The sequence below is a fragment of the Sebastes umbrosus genome, chromosome 11 (assembly GCF_015220745.1).
Source record: "Sebastes umbrosus isolate fSebUmb1 chromosome 11, fSebUmb1.pri, whole genome shotgun sequence".
Classification (NCBI taxonomy): domain Eukaryota; kingdom Metazoa; phylum Chordata; class Actinopteri; order Perciformes; family Sebastidae; genus Sebastes; species Sebastes umbrosus.
In genome coordinates this window covers 2,035,944-2,062,226 of record NC_051279.1, presented here as the reverse complement: position 1 = coordinate 2,062,226, position 26,283 = coordinate 2,035,944, and the positions used below count along the sequence as shown (strand labels likewise).

Genomic DNA, 26,283 nt, shown 5'->3' with positions numbered 1-26,283 from the left:
CACCCAGGAATATAAAAAGGAGCAAATGAACAAAAATAAATAAAGAAAAATGTTTTTTTATTCAGTGGAGGCTCATTTGGCCTCTGTACTGTGTTACCTGACAGTAACACAGTACAGAGGGCTGTTGTAATCCTCTGGTAGGTAGCAGGCTGACGTTGGGCCACCGGCTGGAAATGTTGTGTCTGAGACATGACAGTGACAATGAGTGTCTGACAATAGCTATCTGATATGTATTGTGCAGCAATTACAGACTGCGCAGAGGCTGCCTGAGTGTCATGCTGGTGGTGATGGGGAAGAACACCGCACCATCGTGTGAAGTCCCGCACGATGCAATCACAATCTAAAGACGTTTGTGTGAACGGCGTTCCTGAGCTCATCTCCTTACGCTGCCAGTCATTCAGGGTTCAACCAGGACCTGTTTATTTTTTCACTGAAACTAGTATGGGAGATATTTTAGTATTCTTTATCTTCCTCTATCTCTATTGACTATTTTCATGGCACAAAATCCATGTTATTAACCATTTCTTGTGTTCAGTTTATTTTCGTAAAAAGCGTATAAATGCCATGATAATGCACGAGCCGTTTAGCGTGCAATAAGTACGCCTTTCTTGATTTCTGCATGTCATTTGTACGCAATGTATCCTCTTCTGACTGCAATGTAAACGCATCCGTACGATGAGTCAATAACGTAAAAATGATTGAGGTCATGTCGTACAATAAGTCAATATATGTATAAGCACTATTTGCGTTATCCTTTGTACTCTATATTATTGAACAAATATTACTATGTTAGTCTTAGAAGTCTCTCATGAACACAGTTCCCAACCCCGATGTTGAGAAACTCTGAAACAAAAGTCATTATTGACGAGCCAATACGAAGGTTTGATCTTAAAATTACCTAATCTTGTCTGAAAGTCATTCGTAAACCCTCACCTTTCATTTCCAATCACGATGCTGTTACTGTGTCTGATCTCTTATCGTGAATCCATGTGACCTCTGACTCTGACTCTTCTCAGGAGGATGCGGCCAAAAGACACAAGCTGAGGGTCTTATAATGCGGGTGGACGATACTGTATGTCCAGAGAGGGTGACATGGAAAGGTAACATTCCACAGAGAGGTGAACTGATCCGAGTCGTGGGCCACAAACACTCCTATCACCAGACTCGACGACCGCCACAATGCGCTCCACGTTACGGGTTGAACTGCCTCTCGATCCATCTCACTCTTTCATCAGAGCTCTTTTATCTCTGCTGATTTACAGGTTGATAGGTCCTAATGCTTTTTTCTCCTCCTCCACAGTCATCTCTGGTGCTCTCTCTGTGGCTCAACACTTTATTGAATTCATGTCAAGCTTTACATACACAGCCATGTCGGACATAACAGCCACTGGACCTTCACAGCAACAATAACCAGGGAGCGCTTTAATCTGCAGCTTTTTCTTTGTCATTTCAGGGAACGTTAGCAAACGCGCCATATTGATTGGAATTTTCAAAGCCGTCAAAATAAGCATCGGTAATTGAACTTCAACCAGAAAAAAAAAATCAATTGAAAGGGGCTCTGCCTTTACGCTTTGCCCGCTGTGCATGCTGATTTTCTATTGAGAAATGCTTCAGCCAATAGCCAGTCACGTTTCTGACCTTGTTCTTAGAAGAGGACAGATGTTGTAAACCATAGACATATACAGTGTACTGTACAAGGAAGGAAGATCTGCACATGCATCCCCCTCACTGTAAACAGACTGCATGGAAACAGACCGAGCACGAGCTGACGCCATCTCTAAAGTCATCAGGGCTTCATGGTCGGAGAGAGAGATGCTGGCTGAATGTCATTCTAACTGTGAGGCGGTCCCACAAGGGAACACACATCCTGTCCACTCTGAGATCAGCTCAGGATGAGAGTGGGAGGTCATGGTTAATTCAATCACCTGTATGTTTGTGTTCAGGTACATTAATATAATACAATAATGTTAGTATTACCGCCCACCGCCACCAGACGTAGGAGCTGCAAAGTGGGAGGACTTATTTCAGCTGTCCGAGGCTCGGGAGGTGAAAGTTCTGTATCATTTCTGAATTGACAGTGAGTGTGTTAATATTAGAGCTGTCAATCGATTCCAATATTTAATCGTCCATAATTAATCGTACATTAATCGCACGTTTGTTTATCTGTTCAAAATGAACCTTAGAGGGAGATTTGTGAAGTATTAAAAAAAAATCTCATCCACATGGGAGTGGACAAATATGCTGCTTTATGCAAATGTATGTATATATTTATTATTGGAAATCAATTAACAACACAAAACAATGACAGATATTGATCCAGAAACCCTCACAGGTACTGCATTTAGCATAAAACAATATGCTCCAATCATAACATGGCAAACTGCAGCCCAACAGGTAACAACAGCTGTCAGTGTGTCAGTGTGCTGACTTGACTATGACTTGCCCCAAACTGCATGTGATTATCATAAAGTGGGCATGTCTGTAAAGGGGAGACTCGTGGGTACCCATAGAACCCATTTACATTCACAGATCTGGAGGTCAGAGGTCAAGGGAACCCTTTGAAAATGGCCATGACAGTTTTTACTCGTCAAAATTTAGTGTAAGTTTGGAGCGTTATTTAGCCTCCTTCATGACCAGCTAGTATGACATGGTTGGTACCGATGGATTCTTTAGGTTTTATAGTTTTATATGATACCAGTATCTAGCTTTAAAACTGAGCCCGCTACAACCTAAAAATCACAAGTTGCGTTAAAGGTGCTGTTTGTAACTTCTTACACTTACACTCTTATAAATCATTGCGGATCGGTGTCGGGCGAGGAGCGCTGTAACCTTCGCCCAGAGCGTTTCAAAGCCGACCTAGAGCCGGTCGCGGCGCACCGCCTCTTATGCGGGACTCCCCAGCCTGCCGTGTGTCGCTCACACCCTCCAGCTGGCTGTTAACGAGGGTCTTTTGGCACAGAGAGGTACTCGTATCGGGACTCGGTATCGGCGACTACCCAAATGTAAATACTTGTACTCTCTGAAAAAAGTGGCATCGGTGCATCCCTAAATCTAACGTTAATGTTATCTCTGTTGATCCAGTCCGTTATTGGCTGTTTGACGGCCAATTTGTTTCATATGTGGCAGCAGGGTGTAGTAATGGTCAGAGGACGGGATCACACCGGTCCAAAACAGAAACAGACGTTCAGGACCGGAATGGAAATTTCAAAGGAGAACATGCTGGCTGTAGCATTGTTGTCAGAGAAGCCAGTATTTCAATTCAGCATGTTTCCTTAATGACATATCATTGTCATTTTATGATTTATGACCGTACATATAGTACATATTGGTCCTTTAAATCATCCAGGAGACTTTTTTGCTTCTTTGATGAGGAAGTTTGAGCATATCAGTGAAAGAAAACTATAAATATTAATATACTGTATAGTGTTAAAAAAATACCAACTAGTTCAAGGTGGTAAAACATGAAAAATGAAAAAGGTTGAATTCCTTTATGGAATAAGAATCCTGACACGGAAGCACTGGTTTTTCTTTTTTCCTTTTTTAAAAACAACCAACAGGATTCACTGTGATTTACGCTCCCTGTAACTAATGACAGCGTTTTGCTTTTAATGGATTCTCCGAGGGCTTCCAGTAATTCATAAACACATTCGTTTGCATTAATTTTTGATCCCGACACCAAACACATGAGATTATTCAGCTCCGATCGGAGTGAGAAAAGATAATGAAGTTTGACTGTGACAGAGACAAAATGGTGAGAGACAAAGAGCCAGGAAACGAGACAAAGCACGAGAGAAAGAGAACAAAGATTCAGAGATGGCTAATGAGGAAATCATTACCTCAGTAGCACAATCACAGCTTCTGTCAACCAATCAAAAAACCTCCAACAAAACCTGACACTTTAACTTAAATGTTATAGACAATTTCTCTGACAGCAAATTGTTTCATGACAATAAAATCACGCACACAAAGCAGATATGCAGAGACCTCCCTCAATATTCAAAGCCTGCCACGGGCTCTTTCTGGTGAGGGCAGCACTTTTACAGATTCAGATTAAGCCAGTTGGGTTTGTAACAACTCACACGGGAGCAGAGATCTCCTTCCTCGGTCAGAGATTTGATCAGAATAGAAATTTCTCCTGAAAAAATCATCTGCTGAGTCACAGACGTTTCTTTCCCAATGGAAGTCTATGGGGAAAAGTATTTTTGGGCCCGATGGCATACCGTGACTGACCTGGAAGTTGTAGTACCGCCGTTTGGCCACTACGAAAATTAGCTTCACAGCCCGGCGCTCTTCCTGGAGGGTTGGGTGATACTTAACAAGAACGAGTCTTCTCATCACTACTGCACAAACACGACATTTTTAAACAGCCGAGCTACCGTCAATAGCGACCGCAATTGATATCACAATTGATTTCCCTGCATATTTTTTTTTCATGTCAAGCCATCAAACCTATGAAAGAAAAGCTTTTATGCTGAGTGTAGGCTCAGACCTCTGGGTCAGACCAGCCATCTCTATGGTTTAAACAGACACATAGTTTCCTATTCCCTGTCTTAAATGATCATCAGTTCAACAGACTCACGTTGCAAACAAGCTCTCAGTCTAATGTCTGCCTCTCTCAGACACATATACAGTCACACTCGCCCATATGTTCCCACACTGTAGCTGCAGGCCATCATTCAGTTTCTTGCAAACATCATGTTGCCGGACAGGAAGGAGTCTTTTTTCCTTCCCAGATTCTTTACATTCTTCCTTAGCAGCAAGGCCCATTTATAGCAAATGGTCCGAGCTAATTCCCACGGCAGCGGCTTCTACAAATGGTCTGCTTCACGTTGGTTCACCAGTAAAGTCGCTCCCTGAACGAGAACATGGGCTATATCTCCTTATCCAAATAATCACAGGAAGCTTGACAAACGGCCCCGTTGCCAAACATGTGTGACGTCCATGATACCCGAGCTCCTTCGTGTCCCTTTGCCAACAAAAATAAAGATTTTCCCAAAGTCCTCCCAGTGGGAAAATGTTACAGCGTAGCATTCCTCGTTTCCCCATCTCCACCACAGCACCACCACTATGAGAGCACACTGCGTCTCCTCTACTCATCAAGCTTCACTTATTGTCATGCTATAACACAGAGTTGAACAACGAAGTGCAAGTAAACAATCCCTTTATGCTGCAAAAGAAAAGAACGAAACAATCCAAAACCAAACTATTTATTTTATATGGTGGATTACGGAGGATGAGTTGAGTCTCACAGTCTGAGGAAAGAAGCTGCTCTGTAGTCTGGTGGTCCGACAGTGGATACTAGAGATGTCCCGGCACCATTTGTTCCTTCCGATACCGATTCCAATACCTGGACTTTCAGAATCGCCTAATACCAAGTAACGATCTGATACCAGCGTGACAAAAAAATATATATAGTTATTATTAAAAGGGACTGTTTGTAACTTCTTAAACGTATAAATCATTACAGGTCGGTGTCTCATGGTCGCTCGCGTGTGTCTACGCTGTTCAGACTCAGACTCCAACACAAACTACAGTGAAGCACCAAAACCTCTTGGTTGTATCTAGTGAAGCCTGTCTGTTAGACAGTGTTGGCCGCGGTCGGAGGACGCGGAGGAGACCGTAGCCTTGAAAAAAATCAAACATGCTAGACTTTCTGTCAGGACATCGTGAGGCGTCCCAGATGCGGCAACGATTGTCGTGTGCTATGACACACTACACAAGATAAAACTAGACTAACTAAAATAGATTTTCTCACATGACACTCATTTATCGTTCCCGATCCCCTACGACGGCCGTGTCGGGCTATAATCGGGCTGATATGGTGTAGTCTGAACCGGGCATTAATTGGCCCGTTTGATTTGACGCCAAGCGATCGGGACGATAAATACACTCAGTTGCCAATTTATTAGGTACACCCTGCTGAAACTAATGCAGTCTAAAGCCAAAGTTATACTTTCCGCCGCTTAATACAAGAACTCTGCGATAGATTCCACCTTCAGGAGGAAAGTTACAACATTCATTGTTTTGTTGAAAGTGTTTTAGATCATTTGAGGATGTAGTTTGTGGTGCTGTTGAGCCGTACAGCTTTTTACTGGGAGGAGATGTATTGATATAAAGAAACACACTAAGACGGACTAGGAATGAGTATCAGTCTGGTACTTGTGTTTTTTCCCCTCACATCTCTCGTTGTGGATCTCAGCAGGTCTATCAGGTAGGATAAAGGAATCTACCAACCAACCACAGCTGCAACATGTCTGCCACATCAACACACAAAGCATCCTGGTGTCTTATCACTTATTCATTAAGCGATGCCACCGCCTCTTGCAGACGATACACTGGAAAGGTTCCAAAAGCTTAGAAACCATGTTGTTGCCTTAGCCATCTGCAGTGGGAACTCTCACTGTTGCACTCCACTCAAAAGAGCAACCTAGCACGATGTCCTCGTCAATACAGACATAACATCCCAGTATCCTCAGACCTATACTGACTGCCTCCTCAACCAGCCACCTACAACAGCAAACTGAGAGAGGATGGAGGGAGGAATCCATATGTTAGATAACAGCAGCGCAGCGTACCTGGGACAATAAAAGTCATCCGCCGGATCAATTAAAAACTGTTTTGGGATAAGATGAGTTTGTGGCAACATGTGGTAACAGTGGTGATTGAAGTATCCAAGGTTGACCAATACAACAATTTATACTGCGAGACAATAGAAATTCATCAACCGTTTATACTGAGGTAACTGCCCCTTCCAATTGGCCCCTGCCAATCAGAGAGCAGGGCTGCTTTATGATGAGGCTGTGGATGGAGCAGGTTCATTTGTTAGGTTTGCTGGATCAGACAAAAATAGACATATTTATCTCCTTTGCTTTTCCAGATTTTATTGCCAACTCCTAAAAGCATCGTTAATAATTTCACATGGAGACTCACACTTTAAAGCTACATTAAAAAGATACTGCTGTTGCACATTTCTTAATTAACACTACAGACAATTACCTTCCTGGTTCCATCACAGCTGCAGATTCTAGCCTACGCCTGCTTTGCAGATGTTAAAGCTGCACTAATTCATATTTTGAATGACGGTATATATGTGAAATGTGCCACTCATAGTGGCAAAAACCCTTCAGGTTGATGGAGCATTTTAGCATCTTTCAGCTCATTGTTTTTGTTGTCAGTTTCATTGCTTTTATCAACCCCATTTGCAGCAGGCAGCTGTTTTACTTTACTTTACTTTACTTTGACTTTATTGTCCACCTTGGTGGAAATTTGTCTTTGGCTTCTCTAGTACATAAAAGATAAATTCAGTGGTTTCAGTGAGAAAGCTCTGATAAACCCTCTGTACACTACCTGCCCAGCACCAAACAGCAGACAGACACAGTCAGCAACGAGCTGGTGAACAAAGTGGAGCATTCACTCTCATTCCAACTCGTCGGATTACCAACGCTCGGTCAGTGGCCCTACGCTTCAAACTGTGACGCTCTTAACTTCGTAAGTAGGTTTACTTCGTTTTTATGTTAACTTGGTTAGGTTTAGGTAACGATCGTGGTTTGGGTTAAAATAAATAAGTTTGTTACGCAAAGGAAGTACTTTTGTTATGTGACTTGTGTACGTGACGTTAGTTAAGTACGTAACTTAAAATGAAATAAGTCAACGTCGACTTTTGGTTTCACACGGGACACGGACAGCGGTCGCCTGGGTGAAAGGCCTGTGTTTGTTTGATCCATCCATCCACCCTGACCTCCTCACAAAGCAGACTTTCTTGCTCAACAAACTACGTAGTTAGGTTTAGGAAAAGATCGACTTCGTTAGGCTTAGGCAACAAACTACTTATTTAGGTTTAGGAAAAGATTGCGGTTTGGGTTTAAATAACACCGGAAGTGCCGTAACTTAGACTTAGACAGACTTGTGGTTTCACACGGGATACAAACACCAACCTCCTGGGTTTTTTTTACCCCCCCAATCCAGCTCGACCTCCTCCCTATGCGGCGTTCGCCGTTCTTTATACTTCCCGGTTCACGATTACATGAATAACATACGAATTGATTTTGTGCTGACCAACACAAAACGAAATGTTTAAAATTCGTGTCTACGTACACTAATCAATACATTACATTTCATGAGTATTTCATGAACTGCAGTGTGACTGGGCTGAATTCTATCATACTCATTTGCATCTAAAAGAAGCTGTGTATTATCCAGAGTAAATCAAATACTCTAAATGACACTGTGGATGTGCTGCCCGGAGTAAAACGGTTTCCCACTTGAAACCTTTTTTTAAAATACTATACTGCCCTTAATATGCTGTCCACCTGGCACCTTTACACACCACTTTTCATCCATTTCATTTGAATTTCACACTGAGCTCGGGTCAGGGGGAGTGGGGGGTGTGTTTCAGGGACGTGCCTGCATCATAATGCATCGTGTAGTGCAGCAGAAACAACACTGTACCTGCTCAAAGAGAATGAGAGGAGGCCGAAGATGTGCACAAACCTCAGCTATCCAACTGGGAACATTTTGTAACTGTGCTTAGTCATCGGTTCACTATGTGTGGACGAACCACTATCTGTTGTTTGACCACACGTTTTAACTATGCATTTCCACCGAGACAGAGAATTTACAAGTATGGAAAATTAGAATTTCACATTTGACAGTTTTTACTCCAGGACGGCGAGCACAGTGTTGCGAGACGGTCGTGGGATAGCTGTGAAACAAGTCCCTGGAGCCCTGGATGTACTAATACACAGAGAATCTGGTTGGTGGTGTCTCATTCTGCCGGCCAGAGGAGCCTTGTGATGGCCACTGACCCTGAGGGACGTCTCTGAGATGAGAGGGAAAACCACCGTGCTCCACACATGAATATATTACACACCATATGCACTGAGTTACAGCGGGATTCACATCAAAAAAAATAAATCATCTGCAATGCAGTCCTGACAACATCTGGCCAACAAGACCTTGATGAATAATTTTTGTGAAAAATACAGCGTGGTATAGCCCTGAAACTGAAACTGGGCCAGCGATGTCACCAGCTCCCTAAAAATGCACTTGTTTTCATCCTACCTCATCAAAGCCGCTGTCCTCTTTCTTGAAAGCTGCAAAAAGAAGAAAGGAGGAGAGAATCAGACACGGCCTGTATTGACATCTTTTGAAGAATGAACAAAATAATAGTGTAACGGTAGAGATGCAGCACAGCACACAACCTCGTCGCTGGAATTCATTCTGTACTCATTAAAAGCAGCGCGGGTCCAGGTTTGGATTGAGTTCACTAGGCCTGGTGTCAACTCACTTTTCTCAAGGAGTTTCATCAGAGGAGGGCAGAGAGCAACACTAGCAGGGATGGAAACATTACTGACTTATTCTACCCAAGTAAAAAAAAACAGTAAAAACTGGGACATTTTAAATCTTTCCAATCTTCAAATGCAATTCGACGTACTGTATGTTTGGATGGTAATTTTGATAAGTTCGTATGCATTCATCTCTTCTTATACAAATGTTTGTTTTATACACGTGTCTAATAATTATTTTGTGATCTTGCCTGAACCTGAGCGTTCGCGATACCTTAATAAATGAAGGTTGATCGCCGCCATGTCCCTTCAGTCTTCCCCCGTCCAACACAGTGGCTGATCCAGACTTCTCTACATATCTGATTGAACCCTGTTAGGCTAAGTGTTGTATGAAAATAACCAACGTGTTAATAACCAACTGTTTGATCTCTAAATTTATATATATATACTGGAAAAAAAAAGTTCGGAAACTTGTAATTGGTGGATTATTTCTCTGTTGTTACAATGCTATACAATGTGTTGTTGACACCAGCGCAAACGGGCCTGACGGTGAAGGGCAGTCATTGCAGGCTTCCTGGTAGCCTTATAAGAATACACTGTTTACCATTGGTAGAGCATTTTGGCAAATTTTTCTTGGGCGCTATCCACATAATCAGCTGTGCTGCTCATCCCACAAATGCATGATCCTTACAAGTTGGACATCATTATGAAGGTAAATAGACAGGCTTTCCAACCATGTAAAATACAATGACCATTAGCATTGTAACAACAGAGAAATAATCCACCAAACACAAGTTTCCAAACTTTTTTTTCCCAGTTTATATATATATACACACACACATATATATATATATATATATATATATATATATATATACATACATACATATTGCATATATCATATCATAGTGACCTTGACCTTTGACCGCCAAAATGTAATAAGTCCATCCTTGAGTCCAAGTGGACGTTTGTGCCAAATGAAGAGATTCCCTCAAGGCGTTCCTGAGATATCGTGTTCACAAGAACGGGGCGGTCAAACTAATGTGTGTTCCAGGGGAACAACTTTCACATTTCATTAATATATAATATGTTACATGTATTCATTGCAGGCAGAAGAGACTACAAATCTGTCAAAACTTCTAAAAGTAAAAGCATATAAAAAGCTTTTCAGTTATTTGTGATGTCTAAATAAATCCACAATGACAATCTACTGTGTTCCTCTCATTAATTGCAGAGGAAGACAGTGTTATACAGTACTTGGCATCAATATCCCTCATATTTATGAGGAGGAGGAGGAGGAGGAGGAGGAGGAGGAGGAGGGGAATAAACTGTTTAACTGCAGCTTTGATTTCTGAATCACTCTCATAGCTCAAGAAGCTTGTGGAGAGCATTATTAACAGGCAGATGATGATTTTTCTGTTATTAACTCATCATGATGATTATGTTGTCTAATGAGAAAGGCAGTGCAGATGGTGAAAGGACCGGGTGCTGTGGGGGTGAAAATGACTTTGTTTTGATGTCAGAGCGAGCGTTTGGAAGCATTGTCAGCCTCGGTCACTGAGCCGTTAAACCGCTGCTTGCTTCTCCTCAGAGGCTCAGTTAGTACACACACATTCCCCCAAAGACTTCCCAGACACTCCAGACAGCATAATCACAGCCGCAAATCCATACTCAGTACAATGGATTAGACTGCAGGTAGACAATAAAGCTTCTGCACCGGCTCACATGTAAGATTTAGTGCTCACTGTACAGGAAACACATTTTACATTGTCAAGTTTAATGGGTTTTTAAAGGGACTGTTTGTAAGAATCAGAAATGTCTTATTAACAGCGACACCTGTGGCCGTTAAGTCAACGAAAGTCAGCGTCCTGTTGCTCGCGCTTGTGCTCGCTCAAAACAGTGAGGCGACACACGTCAGCTAAAAGCACAATATCACTCTATATTTCAGCTGCTTGGCAGTAATGTTAGCTGACCAGACAAAGGTCTCTCCATGAATCAATGCTGATCCTAGTGTTGGCTTTTCCTGCCTCAGCCTCCTGACCGCGGCCGGAGGGAACAGGGGAGACACCGGAGTTTTGGTCGGAGACGATAACGTTTCTCTCTGCAGAGCCCCGTCACTTCACAAGACACGGGAAACCTCTGTTGGTCTGGAGGAGCTGCAGCAGTTATTTCTGCACAAACGTCCACTGTACATTCACTAGATATTCTCAGAGACTCCGGTCCTGGAGACCAAAGCTACGGTCTTCTCCGCGTCCTCCGACCGCGGCCAACACTGTTTAACAGACGGGCTTCACTAGATACAACCAAGAGGTTTTGGTGCTTCCGTGTAGTTTGTGTTGTAGTCTGAGTCTGAACAGCGCAGCCACACACGAGCGCACATGGGACACCAACCCGCAATGATTTATACGTGTAAGAAGTTACAAACAGTCCCTTTAACTAGATATTACTGGAGCTGAACGATTTGTAAGAGAAAAAGATTTTTCTGACCAATATTGCGTTTTAAATTGTTTATATTATTATGTCTATGTATTAAACTCCAGGCCTGTATTTGTGGTCTATATAGTTTAATATAAAGTATTATCACAAATAGTAGTCCTATCTTGTTTCTACATGGTGTTGTTGAGGTCCTTCGGGATGAAGACATCTTTGTCATTGTCATCTAAACTAACATTTATTCAAATTACCGGTCATTTGGCTTGTAGATCTTAATGTCATATACCTACCCGTTCGTAAATTGGACCTGCAGGCTACTGCTAAGACGCGCCGTGTCGTCTTTAGCTGCAGGCTACCGCTAAGACGCGCCGTGTCGTCTTTAGCTGTAGGCTACCGCTAAGACGCACCGTGTCGTCTTTAGCTGCAGGCTACCGCTAAGACGCGCCGTGTCGTCTTTAGCTGCAGGCTACCGCTAAGACGCGCCGTGCCGTCATCTACATGTTAAAGCCAACCGGTGCAGAAAGCATGTGCTAAAATACACTTATTATGCAACTTTTTGCTCGTGTGATATGAATAAAATGTTTTGAAAACTTTCCAGATTTCCATGACATACAGATCGGTGATGTGTGTCTGAAGGAGGGACACTTAGTGAAGAATGTCACAACATTTGGATGCTGATGCTGAGAAGCTGTCACAGCGTTCTCTCTCACTGCAAATATATTATATTTATTTCCAGAAATAATAGAGTCACTTTCTAAAGGAAATGATGAGAAGGAGACATAAGAAACTAAGACGACTATTTTGTCCCAAAATCACTGCAGAAAAAGACAAAAAAAGCTGCCACATCTTCCTTCCTCTACCCAGAACACCTCATTACTGCTTCTACAGCTTCTCATACTGCATCTCCCACTTGAGAGAGACTTTATCTTTTGATCAAAGTTGTGAGGAAAACATTAAGAAGCCAGACCTCTCCTACAGAGAGGGTGTTTTCACGGGTAAATTACCATCAGAGACGTGCTCATAAATCCACCTCAAGTAACTTTGCCCGATGTTTTATCTGCACAACAGAGGTAAGTTTCTACTGAGCACAGAAGCTCTTCTCCAGGAACGCCTCGGGGGGGTGACGTAAAGATCACGGCCGGAGCCACGAGCCACTTCTAGCCCGGGCATTTACAAGCCGACCTAGAGCTGGTCGCGGCAAAAGCGTTACCGGAGAGGCCTGACACACCGCCACCCAACGGTAAAGATCAGAGTCAGCGCTCTGCACATATTGACCGTATCGTTCTTGTAAAATGTCCGGTGTAATCGGTGACACCGGTGTTGTCACAAGTTTATTAACCGGTGGGAAAATTTCCTCACCGTCACATCTCTACCAATGACCGTTACAGGCATCGTACGGTACCTTTGGTACTGTAGAAAAAGAGTACCGTGACGTTTTTAGAATTTTTTGGCATCAACTTGGTACCGAATTATCGGTTCTCGTGACATCCCTAACACACACAACGAGCGGCCGAATCACAGTAAACGAAAGGTGCGCACTGGATTTATAAGACAAGGCAAAGTGAGAGCATCTTTCTAAGAATCCATCGGTACCAACCATGTCATACTAGCTTGTCGTGAAGGAGGCTAAATAATGCTCCAAACTCCAAAGGAAAAACTGGCATGGATATTTTCAAAGGTGTCCCCTTGACCTCTGACCTCCACATATGTGAATGTAAATGGAGTCTCCCCTTTACAGACATGCCCACTTTATGATAATCACATGCAGTTTGGGGCAAGTCAGCACACTGACACACTGACAGCTGTTGTTGTCTGTTGGGCTGCAGTTTGTCATGTTGTGATTTGAGCATATTTTTTATATTTTATGCTAAATGCAGTACCTGTGTATTGTTAATTGATTTCCAATAATTAATATATACATACATTTGCATAAAGCAAGCATATACTGTATGTCCAATTGATTGACAGAGAGACTATTTTATGATTGCGTCTGACTATTGAAGAAGTTGTCTAAAAACAAAGTGCTTTCTGAGCTGAGAGGGTTTAGAGACGAGAGAGAGATGTCTGCCACACACACACCGAGACCAGCAGGCTTACTGTTGTCCTTGTTTTTACCATCCACACTAGAATGAGAGTTTTCACACTTTCATCCACTCTTAAAAGCATTTTTTCAAAAGCTTCTTTTTGGAGTGAGAAAACGTGACATTACAGATCTTTTTTTTTAAGTAAGTGCTGGCATGACAGTCTGAAAAGTTGTGTTTTACAGCCTGCAGTGGTAGATGGCTGAAGATGACTGCTGTCCTGATTTCAGTTCATTCCACCAGTCCAGGCCAGAGCAGAGAAGAGTCCTGACCATGCATCTGCAGCAGGGAGGGGCATACTCTTCATCACACATCCGCATCTTGAAGCTGCTGCCCCACTCTGATCTGAGGCCTGTACTACGAAGCGGGTTCAACATACCCAGGGTATCTTCTCGTTATCTGGCTTCACTAACCCTAACAACCGAGATCACGCTAAGCAGTCCTACGAAGGTGGTTATCAACTCGGTTCGTCAACCCAGGGTTTCTCTGTCTGGATACGAGCGCGTTCACATGAACGGGGCGGGGATTGCAGCGTCTGACCAATCACAGACATGGACAAGTCTACTATCAGCACAGCGGCACATTTTACAAACCAAGGGCAGACTATAATATTACACAAATATGAAGAAGTTTTAAACATAATCCAGACGAATAGTAAAACAGTTGAAGCTGCCAAATGCAGGAAGGACAGCTGGCAAAGAAAAAAATGCCGATGTGTGAATGTGTTAATGAACAGATTTATTAATTTAATGGAATACTCAAAAGTCAGATATAGTCGACTAGATAGGGCAGTGATATTATAGAAAGTTTCAGAATGGAATAGATCACTCATTATTATGCCCTTCGGTAATGAGACAGCGTGTATGACTATTTCAACCTTCTTTCAAGTGCGTCCCCCGGCGGTGTGAAACGGACTCGAGAGCAAGTAAAAAAATAAATATAAAAACATAATTCAAAGCAGTAAGCACCCAGCATACAGCCAGCTGTCCTTCCTGCATCTGTCAGTTTAAACTGTGTTGTTTTTTTCCTTGATTATGATTTAAACTTATATTATATATTATATATTATAATATTATCATACGATCTGCTCACTCAGCTCTGATTGGTCAGTAGGAGGTGCTTTCATACGACTTGATCTCTTATCTGGAACATAACCATGGATGTATTAAGAGAACTGGATCTAGCGTCGGAGGCGGGGCCCCGGTCATTCCTATGAGAGTTGCTCAGTGACGCATGAAGCCTAAATGGCTCGACTTCAGTCTGGAAAAGTAGCGTCCGAGATGATTTGGTCACGGGTCCTAACATCACGCCGTCGTCACGGCTTGCGCTCCAGCCTCGGTCTGGGTCTCACTCACATGAACGGAGGAAGGGAAATAACTCTGGATTCGGCTATCAGTGCGTTTTACAACTTTAAAAACTTAATTTTTTAAATAAGGGCTATTAGAGTGTTCATACTGGGTTGATTCACCACAAAAAAAGTATCCGCTGAGTTACAGACGTCTCTTTCCCGATGTAAGTCTATGGGAAAAAGTCTTTCTGGGCCCAATGGCATCACGTGACTGACACGGAAGTTGCAGTACCGCCTTTTGGCCACTAAGAAAGTCGGGATCGACGACCGGCGCTCTTCCTGGGTGGGGGCTTGAACATAACCTGCTCCGGAGCGGGTTAGCTGTTCAGCATCTGCTACCATGGCGATCTACCCCGGTAAGAAGAGAACCACCTGCGTAGGATGGAAAACCCTGAAGGGTTAATCCTGAAGTCACCTCGCTAACCGCAAATCCTGCTTCGTAGTCCAGGCCTCTGGTGGCCTCTCTGCAGATCCTCAGGAGCAGGTGTGGGTTAATTGCCTTGCTCAAGGGCACCTCAACAGCAGTAATGCTCAGTTAATTCACTTCACTGCCCAGCTTTATCCTGCAGGTCTGGGGATTGGACCGACCTTTCGGTCACATCTGCAGGAAAGCAATAATTAGCTCTTTTGAGGGGAGGAGAGGAAATCCTTTTTGACTTTCATCCCTAAAACTGTAAAAATTGTTTTAGTGTAATTCAAAGTAAAAAAAACAAAAAAAGGCTTTAAAATGCCATAAATGTGGAGAGTGATGTTCTGCCTTTGTTAAGCCACCCAATCAGGTTAGAACCTACTCTTTAATCCAACAAGTTCATCTTGGGGTCAGGACCCCCAACACAGTCACTACATTTTATCTATTTGATTCGTGATTCATTTCCCTTTTTTATTGTGACGCTCAGCACGACTTTCAACAACGTATTTTTATTATCCAGATCGGGGTTCGGCCCATGTAAAAGGTGCCAGGGGTCTGTGGCGTTGTCAGCAAGCCACCCGACTCGTCTTGAAACAGGGACCAAGGAGTCTAACGCACACGCAGGTCAGAGGGTGCAAGCAAAACCCCGTGGCGCAATGAAAGTGAGGTGGGATCCCGGCCCAGCGGGGTCGGGCGCACCACCGTAAAGTGGTGTCGGTGCCGTTGTATCGGAACCGTTTTGCGAGTACGAGTACGAGTACGAGTACGAGTACATGAGCACAATATCGGATCTGATACCCGATACCTGATACTGGTATCGGTATCGGTGCACCTCTAACTTGAATCAATACATGAAATTTGCTGACTCTAATGACTCGGCTCATGGGGATCCAGCCTGGCCTCACAGATCAGAAAAGGCTGAGGAACCCCTGCATCAGTCCACTAACCAGGTTAAAGCTATTCAAATTAAGCATTCCAACAATGCATCATGTTGCACAACGCCACCATTTGACACGTGACGAGAGCCCGGCCCACATGGGAGCGGTTGGATCAACACTGTTACAAGGACATAAACAATAAAGCTGGCTCTTGACCGTGCTTTGTTAAAGCATCCGCGGAGCAGGGCGAGAGCACGATCGATGCTCAGATGTGTTGATTTAGATGAGGGGGAAAGATGGCCAATAGGAGATGAGCGGCAGCACAGCAGAAAAAAGTCAATGCCAATCTTTCTGCTCCCGCAACATCGACCCAAACTCACTCCTGCTCATTCCTCATCTTCTCTTATAGGCTGCATCCAGCTATTCATTCTCTACACACACCGCTTCAAAGGCCACTGAACTGAAGATCTCTGCCAAGGCACTCAGAGTGTGTGTGTGTGTGTGTGTGTGTGTGTGTGTGTGTGTGTGTGTGTGTGTGTGTGTGTGTGTGTGTGTGTGTGTGTGTGTATGTGTGTGTGTGAACTATGAGAGAGAAAAAAGAGAAGGAGAGAGAGAAAGGAAGATGAAATGAGACATGATGGGTGCACCTTGACAACCAGTGACGTGCTGGTGTGCGTGATGATTTCTGTTCACAGAGTCACATACGACGTTACTTTAGAAGCGTAGCATTCATTACTGGAGAAGAGCTACAGTTAAGATCTGATGATGAGGATGATGAGGATGATGATGATGCAGGGATTGGGACAAAACCATAACCCATATTTTTCAGAACATTACTATGAATCAGACTGATTTATTGCTATGGTCCAATTTTTTTTAAATTTTATTTTATTCAGTAATTTTTATATTACTGAAAAGATTATTTGGTTAATCAATTGGTCAATTGGCAGAAAAAATAATCACCAACAATTTTGATAATGGATTCATTGTTTAAGTCTTTTTTTTCAAGCTAAACCGAATGATTTTTTTAGTTTTGGACGGTTGGTCTGATGAACTAAAACAATCTGAACAAGGCCTGATATTTAATCAGCTAACAATATATTGATTAAACACAAAAACAATAGGCAGATGAATCAACAGTAATAAGGTCAGTTGCAGCCTTACGTCACTGAATATCTGTCAGATTAATGAAGTTCCTGCAGGACGTCACCTACCTACAGGCCTCTGGAAACTGGAATAAGTGTGTTTCACTATTTTCTGATACAGAGTGAACAATAATAATTGTTTAGCTGAGAAATTATTCAATATCAAAAAATAAAATAGTTATTTACATTAGTTAGTTGCAATTTATCTAATCACAGATATATCAGATTTGGCTTATATTTATTTAAATTTGTCCATCCATCCATCTGCAACCGCTTATCCCGTTAGGGGTCGCGGGGGGGCTGGAGCCGATCCCAGCCGACATTGGGCGAAGGCAGGGTACACCCTGGACAGGTCGCCAGTCCATCGCAGGGCTATTTAAATTTGGTTATATTTAATTATTGTGATCAAAATATGTACTATACCAGACTTATTGTGGGGCATATTTATGTATATACAGTATACTGTATGTATGTATGTATATATATATATATATATACATACACATATGTATACATACATACATATGTATATATACAATATACTGTATACATATACATACATATGTATGTATATATATATATATATACATATACACAGTATGCACTGTATGTGTGTATACACACACATATGTGTGTATACACACACATATGTGTGTGTATACACACACACACACACACACACACACACACATATATATATACATATATACAATATACTGTGTATATATACATACATACATACATCTGTATATATACAATATAATGTGTGTATATATATATACACACAATATACTGTATATATATGTATATGTAGACAGTATGTACTGTATGTGTATATATATATGTATATATATATATATACACAGTATATATATGTGTGTATTGTGGGGCTTATATATAAAATATATATACTGTATTGTTTTACAACTCAAATATCGCTTTGAGTATCGGCCTCAAATGTCCAGTTACTGCTCAGACTCGATTCTGTCGAGTGGCAACAAAATCTGCAGCAACACCTACTTACATTATGTCTCCTTTTAGTTTCACCTTCTTTACACAGCAGTGGAGCTGAAATGGTGCGCCATTTTTCATACATGTGTAGTGATGGATGACGGCATTTACATCAGTAGCAACAAGAAAGTGCAGTATGGAAATGTCAAAGGCGTGTTTGAGGTCATGTAGAAACAGTTACAGAGTTTGACAGGTTGATTTTTACTCTGGTAAATGTCCGGAGCCACAGCTCAACAAACAGACAACTTATCAACCTGTTTGTTTATACAAGTGGTATGTAAAAAAAAAAAATAATAATTAATGGATTAGTTGATTTACATAAATTTAATCAACAACTATCTAAGTTATTTTCCAAGTCAAACACTACTGGTGGGATAAAGCAAGCTACCGACAGACGTCCTCTTGAGTTTAAGGAAGCTCTAACGTAATTTTTTCTCTTATTTTCCGACATTTTAGAGTCCAAGGATGAATAGATTAATCGAGACAATCGGGAGATTAATCGATAATGAGAATCCCTACACAGCTGGTATCATCGATCGTCACTCAGGCTCGTGTGCATTGAGGTGAAATGGCAACAAAAATGGAAACAACGCCTATATCAAAAAGTTTTGGCACCTTTTGTGAAATAAATGTTAAATCATTTTGGTCGTCATGGATTCACCTCCGAAAACAGTTGAGTCTACATGGTCATCTGATTAGACTGTTATCAGGCCATTAAATAGGCTTTATCAGTCGCTATAAGCCCCATAGATGTGGGTCAGTGGGGGCATTATGAACACAACAAGGCTTCTTTAGGTTTACGCAATAAAACTACAACTTCTTTAGGTTTGGGGAATAAAACTACAACTTCTTTAGGTTTAGGCAATAAAATTACAACTTCTTTAGGTTTAGGCAAAAAAACTACAACAAATGTCTGTTGATGTCGAGCACAAAGTACAGATTGAGTTGCAAAATACATGATGATGATGATGATGATGATGATGATTTTTATGGAAAACTATGTGACCTGAGGATCGGAATTGAGCAGTCAACCTCAAATTCAGCAGCAGATTTCCAGGAGAACATGCCGTCTGTGTTTCTCTATAAACTTAAAACAGGAATCGTGCTAAAGCAGCAGATGTGTCGAGACCAAGTGAATGCAGGTTTTCCATGGCTGCTATAACCCCGACTGTGTGCAGGCATCCCGGGTAGAAGGAGCAGCCTGTTACTGCTGCTGTTGCTGCTGTTGCTGTTACTACTGCTGCTGATGTTACTGTTGCTGCTGTTGCTGTTACTGCTGCTGCTGATGTTACTGTTACTGTTGCTGCTGTTGGACACATTTCTCTTCTCACATTTTGCACAAAGAGCCTCTACTCACCGATACTCCTGAAACTCTCCGACAAAGTTCTCCTCAACTTTTTCATTTTGCCCATTTTCTCCTGCGGCTGTGAGGCTGGCAGCAGGTCGCACATTGTTCCTGTTACTGTATCACGTCTCCAGCTGGTTGCTGGTTGCTGGTTGCTCCGAGGACTGACTGCTCTGCGCTGTGAGGACCGGAGGACCGCAGAGAGGAGGACTGGACCAGGGTGTTCCGTGGAGCTGCAGGAGCTTCTTGCTTCTCCAGCTGCAGCTTGCTGGCTGAACAGGAAACGGAGCCTGAACGAGCGGCTCTCACTTCTCTCTCATCAACTAGTCATCAGCCTTCTGGAGATTATTCTCAAGAAACGCAACTACATGCTTTTTCCAAAGAGGCAGTGAAAGTGTGGAGCAGCAGAGCTGGAGAGACTTTCTCTGCTGCGTCTTTCTCCTGTTCCAGATGCTGTAAGCTGATCTGCAGCTGGATCTGGTTCTCTGGTTCTCAGCGGTCCCGGTCGCTCCCTGCTCTGCTCTGCTTCACCGCAATCTAGATGTCATTTTTGGGATTCTCTCTCTCTGGTTTTCGACCTCCAGACTCCGCCCTCCTGGATGCGAGGATTGGAGGAGCAGCCTGGTTCCTATTGGTCCAGGAGGCTGTCAGTCACTCAGGGAGCACCGCCCTGTGATGGAGCAGGAGGAGGAGGAGGAGGAGGAAGAGGAGGAGGAGGAGGAGGAGGAAGAGGAGGAGGAGGGTTTATTCTCTCCTGATGGTTGTCAGCCTCTTCTGGAGACTGCTGCCCTCTGTGAGACCCCGGCTCTGTGTGCAGCAGGCCGAGGTATTCCCCAAACACACTTTCACCTGAACATCACAGCCCCGGCTCTGCTGGGAGTAGGGATGTCACGGTACCAGAAATCTAGTAGTCAATACCAATACCAGTGAATTTAGACGATTCTCGATACCAATTCGGTACCACGGTAAAAAAATAAAATAAATAAATAAATCCCATGTAATTCAACACGCACTCCTTTATTAAAACATTTGAACATTACAAAAAACAGAGGCATGTAGCCTTTAGGTGATAAATAAAAAGAAACGTCTATTAACATTATTTTCTAATCTTTAATGTTTTTATAACTGTTTTAATTATGTCTTAATGTTCTTCTGCACTTTGTTGCAATGTTCTTGAATGTTTATGTGAAGCACTTTGAATTGCCCTGTTGCTGAAATGTGCTCTACAAATAAAGTTGCCTTGCCTTTATATAATGGAGGTCAAATCTACAGAAATCTCTATTGAGTTTGGTGGACGACGCACCAACAGATTTGAGTTTATCCTCCTCCACGTCTTTCTCATGCATCTGGTGAAAATATTTAGGTATTATAACCAGGGTCTGAAATTAGCACCTGCCACCCGCCAAATGTGAGTAAATTGTTGGCAGTGGCGGATAAAATCGTCAGGACATTCATCACTTTGGCAGACAGGGAAAACGCTAGAGATGGGAATAGAGAACTGTACTTGTCCGCTTTCATGGCATCTTACACCTCCGTGACTATCGATTCCTCTTATTGATGCTTTCCGACAGTTCCGCTGCACAATGACGCACACGCACGCTGTATTTAACTGTCAGCAGCCGGTGGGCAGCACAGTCCTGCTTGGATAAATAGCAAAGCTACTAACATTAACGGAGGTGCCATTGAGTTATTATTATGAGGCGTTCAAAGTCTGCTTACGAAAAAGGACTATTGGGCAAAGGTGAATTACAACGTTGTCATGTGTTCAAATGTAATCTCGTAACATTAAGTTTTTGGCGAGAAACTTGAATAAATCCAGTTGTTAGAAGGAGAAGTTTTCACATCAATATAAAATAGATAATAGAGAGAAAAAACAACCTCTATAGATGACAATAACAAAGTACAGTACAGTTCTGTGTACAGTACCCTCCCTCCACGGTGTAATTCCAACACTGTTATTTACCATGTATATAATGATTTTTGTGTAAAATATATCGAACATTGAATGACATCAGATCTCAAATGTTTTTCCTTCATTTAGCGCAGAGATTTAAAAAAAAAAAATACTTACCTTGATTATAACCATGCAAATAACTTTTGATCATATGACATCATCACTGTGACTCCTTAGTACCTTTTTTGATTTGATTATTTTGCACAGTTTTACTTTCATGAAGTATTTTTTTAGGGCTTTCAATCGATTAAAATATTTAATTGCAAATAAATCGCACAGTTTTTATCTGTTCAAAATGTTCCTTAAAGGGAGATTTGTCAAGTATTTAATCCTCTTATCAACATGGGAGTGGGCAAATATGCTGCCTTATGCAAATATAAGTATATATTTATTATTGGAAACCAATTATCAACACAAAACAATGACAGATATTGTCCAGAAACCCTCACAGGTACTGCATTTAGCATTAATACTCGTGGGTACCCATAGAACCCATTTACATTCACACATCTGGAGGTCAGAGGTCAAGGGACCCCTTTGAAAATGGACATGACAGTTTTTCCTCGCCAAAATTTTGCGCAAGTTTTGAGCATTATTTAGAGTTCTTCGCAAACAAGCTGTCATAGTTGGTACCGATGGATTCATCAGGTTTTGTAGTTTCATATGATACCATTATCTTCACTCTAGCTTTAAAACTGAGCCCGCTACAACATAAAAAATCACAAGTTGCGTTAATGCGTTAAAGGAATTAGTGTCGTTAAAACAAATTTGTCACATTAACTTTGACAGCCCTCATATTTTTGTATGCAGACACTTATTTAATGATAATATCCAGCATCCCATTTCTGCCACAGTAATATCATATTTTGTCACAATAGCATATAGTTGGGATTAAAGCGAGCTCTGGGATTAAAGCTATCAGAGCTACCCAAACCCTGCATCAATAATCTAAATCCTGCAGCAGTCGGAGCTCCGTGAGCTCTCTGTCGTGTGTCTTTACGTGCCGGCTGCCATCATCTCCAATGTGATCATGCCTGTACTGCAGTCACCACAGCAGCTGCATGTGTAATTCAGTGGCGTAGCAGTCAGTGGATGTATATACATCATGTGTCTCAGTGTTGTTAAACTGCTAGAGACCAGCACGGTCTGGACTGGAACATCTCTGGAATGCAAAAAAGGCTGAAATGTTTTCTGCCTAATAGCTTTGACTGGAGCACGGAGATAATTGAGACTAACGTACAGCTTCATTAGCTTGAATTGGTCCTTCATTACAGAGCCATTGTTAATGATGCATGCACACATTTTACATAAATTGAACAGCTAGTCCTCCTCTGCGGTTTGCAGTGAAACATAATATTATCTAATGTATTCAAAAGCCAGACCTACTGTATGAGGCTGGTGTTAAAATGCTGAGGAGAGGTTTTTAAAAAGTGGAAGAGTGGAGGTGAAAGGGAACTACGCCCATTTTAGTAATTCATACATGTTATTCCTATGGTCTAATGCCGGGATCAGACTACACCATATTTTTGTCTTTGACGACGGTCACCATGTCAGATCTAACGATCACAGCGCCATAAACTCTTGCAGTGTCTCGGTCGGGTGACTGGCAAGACTACACGTATAACCACGACCAATCACGGCACGTTGTATTCCACGATCGTGCGCGAGTTCAGACGTCATCGGGAGGCGATGGAATCGACTGTCGATCATGGCGACAGAAGCGTTGTTTGTGATGCTGGCGGTCTGGTGTTGCGAAAAGAAAAGAAAGAATGAAGGGTTATGGATGCGCTCCTGGGTGGAACAGAGAGGACGGTACGGGCTGTCCATACTTCAGTCAGTTTGGTTGTCCCACCTGACAGCAGCAAACTCACCATCCCTCCTCCTTTTCTCCATGTTTGTTTATTACCAAGTGACCTGACTGCGCGCTGGAGAGATGCACCTGATTGGTCAACACAAAGGAACATGTCGTTGGAGATGACGTCACACTATGCGTGTCAAGACGAAAAATTCGGACAGGCTAGACTTTTCCTCGGGGTGTCGTGGGGCGTCCCAGACGTGGCGTCGGTTGTCGTGTACTATGACACATTGCACGAGCTCTGTAAACCGCAACACACATCCGACATCTCAACGTTTTTAAGACAGAAATTAAGATTTTTATTTTCATAAATAACTGTATTTATTATAGTATACATAAACAATTGGTCCCTGATATTATTGGGTTAAAAGTGTTTAGTCAATTTACACTTTTATTAATAAATAATTGCTGCCAGGCAGATGAGAAAATGGGAGGAAGAAAGATACAGTGGTGAAAAGTGTATTTCTTTCTTTCTTTGTTCATTTGTTACCTTAATTTATTACACAACTGTGTTGAATACTCGATTCTGATTAGTCAATCACAACGTTCTGCGGTCTGTAATTTCTCTATAACAGACCGTTGCTATGTATAACAGACCGTTGCTATGGGCGCAGTTCTGATGTCGGACTCTGGCGGACCGTTTTTGTGTCAAAATATTGATTTCTTCAGTAAGTAGCCGTGTAATAAGCGGGAAAGAATCCTATGCAGGGCGATTCTTTCACAACAATGACCGGCTCGCTGTACATTATCCCTTACTTATTGGCCAGGTAGCTAACCGGCAAGCATGGATGAATATTTGAGTCATTCCACATCGTCAAGTGACTCTAAGACCAAACTAGCTAAACTGAGAAAAATATGACGAGTTATATCGAGCGACAGCGACGGGAGACCAAAATGCGTCACGTGTCTTCAGGTGCCGGCGAACGAAGTCATGAAGCCGGTCGAGCTAAAGCTTTAACATCTGATTACAAAGCACCCGGAATATCAGGGCTAAACAAAGTGGTGTTTACATGATTCACATTTAAATGTGTTTCTGTTCATTACTATGAATACAAATAGTTCCTATCGGCATCTTAGAATGGTAGTAAGCATATACGCTCAATCAGTGTTACAATGATGAAGGGGTCCTTTCTCCCCTGTAAGGGTGCTAGTTTGAGAACCTCTGTTCTAGATGACACTGAGAGCACCCAGGGGAATGTAAAAAAAGAAAAGAACACAAGATCAGTCCCCCATTCATCGTCTATGGAGCAGCTCCAGACTTTATACCCGATGACATCACAAGTTTGAGACTCACTGTTCTGGTTTCTGGCTTTGAGAGAGAGAGGAGCTCATGGTCACACATATTGATTGAACCTTCCTATGCCATGGGAATAACTGGAATACTGGAATCCTTCATTTAGGTGGTGTTCCCCTTTAATGTAATGTTACACACTGGTGGCACCAGATGGCAGTGAGGTAACTGCATTGGATAGATTTGAACAACCCAGGAACCCTGTCAGGTAATGTGAGTAGATACTGTAACTAAGAACAAGTCGTGCATATTTAACGTTTGTATACATTGTGTTCGTCTCAGCAGTTTTGTTGTAAAGGACATGACTATGAGTATAGAGCTCTTCTTTAAAGGAATACTTAACCCACAAAATGACCATCAGTTGCTCACCGCGTGATACCTTGAATTCACGCCTCCACTGATGAACGGAGCATCAAAGAGGATGAACTGTTACAATATCAGTCTGCAATCAGTGGTTTATCTTCTTCTTAGCTTTCTGCACTGAAGAGCTACACAATCTTCCAAAACTCTTCAGATCCCCTGCGAACCATAGATATATATACATATACGTAGATGCCGCACTGGCCTTAGGATCGTACGTCAATGCCACCGCCATATTGGGGAGGTCAGGACTGGCATGTAAAAATACAAGTGAACGGGGAGCTGACCCTTTTTCTGGAGAAAAAGCACTAGAACGTTGACATTTCACAACCGATTTCAATGAGTTGTTTTTATATTCAAGCGTTTTTAATCTACGAGGAGTACTGTTGGTTAGATTCTCCCCCCTGCAAAAAAGAAAACTTTAATATCGCAAACAATAAAGCTGATGTCATGTCTTGGGTTTTGGAACAGTAACTTTAACTGTCAGCAAAATTAATTATTTTCCACCACGTAAGTAATTCAGTTCAGGTAACGTTAAGCCTAGAGTAGCTATAACGTTGACACACACTCTTTTGAGCATCTAGCAGCGATTATAGCCTAGTATCGAGATTTTACGCAACTGGAGAGAAAAACTTTCTTTTCTTACTCCTCATAGATCATAAAACCTTAAATATATAAAACGACTCATTGAAATCAGTTGAGACATTTAGATGTTATAGTGCTTTTTATCCAGAAAAACAGCAGCTCCCCCGTTCACTTGTATGTGTTTACAGGCCAGTCCTGACCTCCCCAATATGGCGGCGACGCTGACTTATCGCAGCATACGGATATCTTTATAGATATAGATATATATGCTGCAAACAGTCAAAACTAACTAATAAACAAAACC

The 26,283-nt window shown here is 42.2% G+C and overlaps 1 protein-coding gene across 1 annotated transcript in view; it reads right to left on the bottom strand.

The window, feature by feature from the left end:
* Positions 1-20,468, bottom strand: part of cdk14 (cyclin-dependent kinase 14) — a 161,603-nt gene extending 141,135 nt beyond the window's left edge. The window contains exons 1-2 of the mRNA XM_037785139.1: positions 19,947-20,468; positions 9,061-9,092 (exon numbers count right to left, since the gene is read on the bottom strand). Coding sequence (XP_037641067.1) covers positions 9,061-9,092; positions 19,947-20,040 — 126 coding nt within the window. The 5' untranslated portion in view covers positions 20,041-20,468. The remainder of the gene's footprint in view (positions 1-9,060; positions 9,093-19,946) is intronic.
* Positions 20,469-26,283: the final 5,815 nt, after the last annotated feature.